The sequence below is a fragment of the Dromaius novaehollandiae genome, chromosome 6, assembly GCF_036370855.1.
Source record: "Dromaius novaehollandiae isolate bDroNov1 chromosome 6, bDroNov1.hap1, whole genome shotgun sequence".
Lineage (NCBI taxonomy): Eukaryota > Metazoa > Chordata > Aves > Casuariiformes > Dromaiidae > Dromaius > Dromaius novaehollandiae.
The window spans coordinates 45,428,103-45,432,969 of record NC_088103.1 but is presented as its reverse complement, the minus strand read 5'-3'; the positions used below and the strand labels follow the sequence as shown (position 1 = coordinate 45,432,969).

Here is a 4,867-nt window from a genome sequence, read left to right as displayed (position 1 = left end):
CGGGCCGCCCCGCCGCGCCCGCCCGCGGGGGCCGCTGGGAAATGGAGTCCGCCCCCCGCCGCGGGCCGAGCCTGCCCCGGGGCCGGGGGCCGCGTCTGGCTCGGTCAGGGAGGGCGGCGCGAGGCACCGGGGAAGCGCAGGGCGCGGCGCGCCCGCGGGGCTTCGCGTCCAGCGCGCCCGGAGCCCGGCCGCCGGGGAAAGGGCTCCGCCCCGAGGGACGGGCACGCGTCCCCGTTCGGCCGGGGGCTGCCAGCAGTAACGACGACGCGAGTGGGGTTTTTTAATCCGTGCTTTTTTCCCCCTCGTGGGGGCACTTCTGACCGCCCACAAGCCCTTCGCGAAAGCGCGCCGGGTGCGGATGCGGGCCGAGGTCTCCCGGCGCCCCGCTCCGCTCCGTCCTGCGCACGGCCGCGACGGCCCCTGCTGCCCGCGCCCCGGGCCTCGCGCACGCCCCCGCGCCGAGCGGCTGCTGCGGGGAGCACGGACCCGGCCCCTCCGCCTCGTAATCCCGCACGAGGTTGTATTAAGTGTGCTTCGGCTTTGCGGGTAGTATTGCTTCCTGCCTCGATAAAGGGCAAATACCTTTGATTGCTAATACTACCGATGCACGCCACAGTTCGCGGAATATATTAAAGCTGTGGTGGAATTATAGTCCACTTTGTCTTAAGAAAAGCAGAGGAGCCTTGGCACCATTGATTTGCATCACTGCTTCTGGAATAGCCTTTGGCTTCTCCTTAAAGATAATATCTAAACTGTGAAATTCGTTAAATAGACCCAGAAATGGATCAGCTTATTTAAAACAACATCACTAACGGCGCAATATCTCAGCTGTCCACCCTGATAGCGAACATTGTCTTGGATAGTGTTATCAGCCCAGGACACCCGCTATGAATATTGATCCAAAGCTTGTTACAGCCATCACTTGCCGTCAGGACAGGTCAGGGTTGAAACCCACCTAGCATCAAAGCAATTTAAAGACAGCACTCAGGCTGAATTTTAATGCTTGAGCCGAGAAGCAGAGCAACTTCAAACAGACTGCTAAAACTAATCCAGGAGTGTGCTCTTCTGTGTGCGCTCCGGTGTGCATGCATGCTTGTAGGTCAGTGTGCATGCACATGTTAAACTGCTTATGTTTGAAGGTGTCTGCTAACTCACAAATCAATCCCAACATTACAATTTACTTCTTAAGCTCCTGCAGACACAATAATTGAAACAGAAGTATTTGTAGTCTCACATATATTTTTCTTTCTCCCAAAAATAAGTCTCTGGTGCTGCAAAAGGCTTACAAGCATTCTTAAAGTTAAATTAAAGGCTAAACTGGCCATAAGCCTATTTACCATATCACAATACCTCTGATGACATTATAGTTTTTTTCCATGTAATTTGAAATATCACAGTAAGTGGAGCTAGTGTTGTGCCACAAGAATCTTGTTTTAAATATATTAACAGGACGTACACTAAGATCTCATATCCATTTTCTTTACTTGCTCCCACTGCTGAAGTATGCTGTCTGGGAACTGCAACTGTTCCTCTTTCCTTCCTTCTCCTCATCTTGCACCTCAGTTAACTTTAAATGCTTAAGTAATACTTCACCAAGCACAGCAGTGCGTTTTCCACCTTGCCACCGGGTTCCTTTCCGGGCAGGGAGCATCCCCACGCTTGGCTTTCTCGGTTTAGCGCGTCGGCCTGCGAGCTCTTCAGCACAGAGCATCCTCCTCGTCTCAGTCTGTGCAGTATCCCGCACAGGAGGTGGCAGTGCCAGGCGGACTCTTGCGCGCTGCCGTCACATAATGAACAATAGTAATTAACGGCAGTCACATCTCCCTGCACACCTTCACCTCCTCTTCCTGCTTTTCCGTTAGCCTAAGACCTGCGCCTTTGCAGGGACAAACAGGGGCCAAATTCTGCCGTCCTTTTTCCCATTCCGCGGCCCTTGTCCCCACCGAGTGCCGCCTTCCTCCGCCGCCGCGCGGGGCACGGCAGCGGCTCCGCCGGCGCGGGGAGCGGGAGCGCGGCCCCTCCGAGGCGCGGGGGCGCGGGGGGCGCGGGCGGCAGCTCCGCCGCAGCGAGCCCAGGCTCACGGGCGGAGTCCCACGGACAGGAGCGGGAGCGGGAGCGGGAGCGCTCCCCCCAGCCCCGGCCGCCCGCAGCACCCCCTCGTCTCCGCTCCTCCTCGTGTGGCACCAACGAAACACAGAAGTGCCGGGGGAGGGGGAAGCCTCCTCCGTAAAAGACGCCGAAGCACAGAGACGCGTTGGTAGGAAGTTTTTAGCCAACACTGACGGGCGACGGCTAGAACCGGTGTGCTGAGGGGACTGGCAGGGCGCGGGGGCCCGGCCTGCTGCTGCCCACTCTGTACGAGTTGTGCGTACAGACAACGAGGTGTTTCCCCTCAAGGCAACGCGGCCGAACGGGGCTCTGGCGCTTCCCAGCCCACGCGTGCCTAACCTCCCCTGTCCTGAGACGGGAACGCTGCCAGCTCCACGGGTGCTCTGCGGGACCAGCAGCAGCTTCCGGCCCCGCGGCTGAACTCGGGCTGACCCCGAGCCCAGCGCCGAGAGCACAGAGATGCTCGCTTCTCCCCAGGAGCCGGCGGGGGCTCAGGGCGGCAGGGCGGGCGGCGGCAGAGCGGGGCACGGGCCGCGCCGCTCGCGTCCGCTCCGAACACGCGGCTCCGCCGGGCACCGCGGCGGCCCGGGGCTGCGCGGCGCGGCTCGGCGGGGGCTGCGCGGGGCGGGGCGGGGCGGGGCGGAGCGGAGCGCACCCCTGGGCGCTGCTCTTCTCCCGCGGGGGCGGCCGGGCGCCTCGCGGCGGGGGGGCGCGGCGGCGGCGTGCCAATGGCGGCGCTGCCCCCTCCTCTGCCCCCACCCCGCCGCCGGCCCTCCGCCCTCCCAGCCCGACCCTCCTCCGCCGCCGCCGCCGCACTCCGCGCCAGCGCCCGGGCGTGCGGCTCGCACGCGGCCCCGGGCTCCGCGGCAGGCGCTGCCCGCCGCCGCCGCCGCCGCCCACGCTGGGACCCCGCAGGTCTCCCGGGAGCGCGGAGGGGGAATGCTGGCATGCCCGCCCGGCGGGGCCAAGGCGGCCCCCACCCACCATAAAATCTCCTTCTCCATCTTAGACATCCTGGATCCGCAGAAATTCACCAGGCGAAGCGCGCCGGCGGCGGGCAGCAGGGCCGGCGCCCCCCGCTCGGGGGAGCAGGAGAAAAGTTTGCCGGGAGTTGGAGCGGGCACGGCGGCGGCGGGCCAGGGCCGCCCGGGGCACGCACGCCAGGCGCACGGTAGGCACGCGCGGGCGGGCGGCCGCCGCCGCGGGCCGCGCAGCTGGGCGAGCGCCGCCTCCCCCGCCCGGCGCCCGGCAGCGGCAGGCGCGGGGCGCTCGGCGGCGGCGGCGGCCGCTCGGCGGGCAGGGGGACGCGCGGCCGCCGCGCGCTCTGAACTCGGCGACCCGGAGCAGAAGCGAGCCGGGGTCCGCTCGGGTCTCCGCCGGGCAGCGCGCCCGAGCAGCGCGGGGCCCCGCCGGGCCGCCCCCAGCCCGCCCGCTCCCGCGGCGGCGGCTGCGGCGCGCCGGCCGCCCCGAGCGGCACCCGGGACAGCGGCTGGATAATTGCCCAGCGCGTCCCCGCCGGAGGATGCCTGAGCTCCCGCTGATCGATATCCTATTACTGACTCCCGCCTATCTCCTGCCCGCAGCTTGCAGGTACCCGCTCCAGACCTCCTTCCCCGGCATGATCCTAATATTGTTCGATTAAAACTTACCTTTAATAGATGACATCTATCGATCTGGCCCTCGCAAATCTGAAACTCCATTAGCACGGAGATGGGGAGGGGGGAGGGGATTTATTTCGCTTCAGAAGGGGACTTTAATAACTTCTTTTTTAATTGGTAAGAAATCCATACCGACACCTCCCCCCCGCCCGGCAGTGAGATCGCACAGCGGGGAGCCCGGGGCGGCTTCGACGCGCCGCGCACATTCTCTCCCCCCGTATTTGTTTTACCGACTGCTCTTATTTCACCGCGCCGGGGGGCGGCGGCGAGCAGCGCGGCTGCGAGGGGGCGCCGGGCGGCTCGCCGGGGGCGGCGCGGCCGGGCGGGCGGGCGGGGCGCCGCGGCGGCGGCAGGTGCGCGGCGGGCGGGCTCGCGGGGTGCCTCTGACGAGCGCCGCCGTCTCCCCTAGATGCGCACTCCCCGGCGGAGAGCGGCGCGGAGGCAGCGCCGGAGCGCGCCGAGGAGGGCCCGCCGCGGCCGGGGGCCGAGCCCGCCGCCGCCCGCCCGCAGGACTTCGCCGCGCCGGAGGAGCCCGGCTCGCCGCGGGGCGCCAAGCGGCGGCGGGCCGAGGCGAGCTGCGCCAAGCCGCGGCGGGCGCGCACCGCCTTCACCTACGAGCAGCTGGTGGCCCTGGAGAACAAGTTCCGCGCCACGCGGTACCTGTCGGTGTGCGAGCGCCTCAACCTGGCGCTCTCGCTCAGCCTCACCGAGACGCAGGTGAAGATCTGGTTCCAGAACCGCCGCACCAAGTGGAAGAAGCAGCACCCGGGCGCCGACGGCGCGGCCCAGCCCGCGCCCCCCGCCGCCGCCGCCGCCTCCGCGGGCAGCCCCAGCCCTCCGGGCCCTGGCGCCCTGCCCTTCCAGACTTTCCCCTCCTACGCCGCGGCCAACGTGCTCTTCCCGGCCGCCGCCCCCTTCGCGCTGGGCGGCGCCGGCGGCGGCCCCTTCGGCCCCTTCCTGGGCCCCGCGTACCTCAGCCCCTTCTACGCGCCGCACCTCTGAGGCGCCGCGCCGCGCGCAGTCCTTAACGGTCGCGCAGCCCCTAACGGTCGCGCCGCCGCCGCGCGCAGCCCCTAACGGTCGCGCAGCCCCTAACGGTC

The 4,867-nt window shown here is 67.2% G+C and overlaps 1 protein-coding gene across 1 annotated transcript; it reads left to right on the top strand.

The window, feature by feature from the left end:
• The first annotated feature begins 2,962 nt into the window (after positions 1–2,962).
• NKX1-2 (NK1 homeobox 2) lies at positions 2,963–4,867 on the top strand. Its single transcript, XM_064514357.1, has 2 exons — positions 2,963–3,280; positions 4,177–4,867. The coding sequence occupies exons 1-2, from the start codon at positions 3,049–3,051 to the stop codon at positions 4,767–4,769; spliced, it is 825 nt and encodes a 274-aa protein (XP_064370427.1). The 5' UTR covers positions 2,963–3,048; the 3' UTR covers positions 4,770–4,867.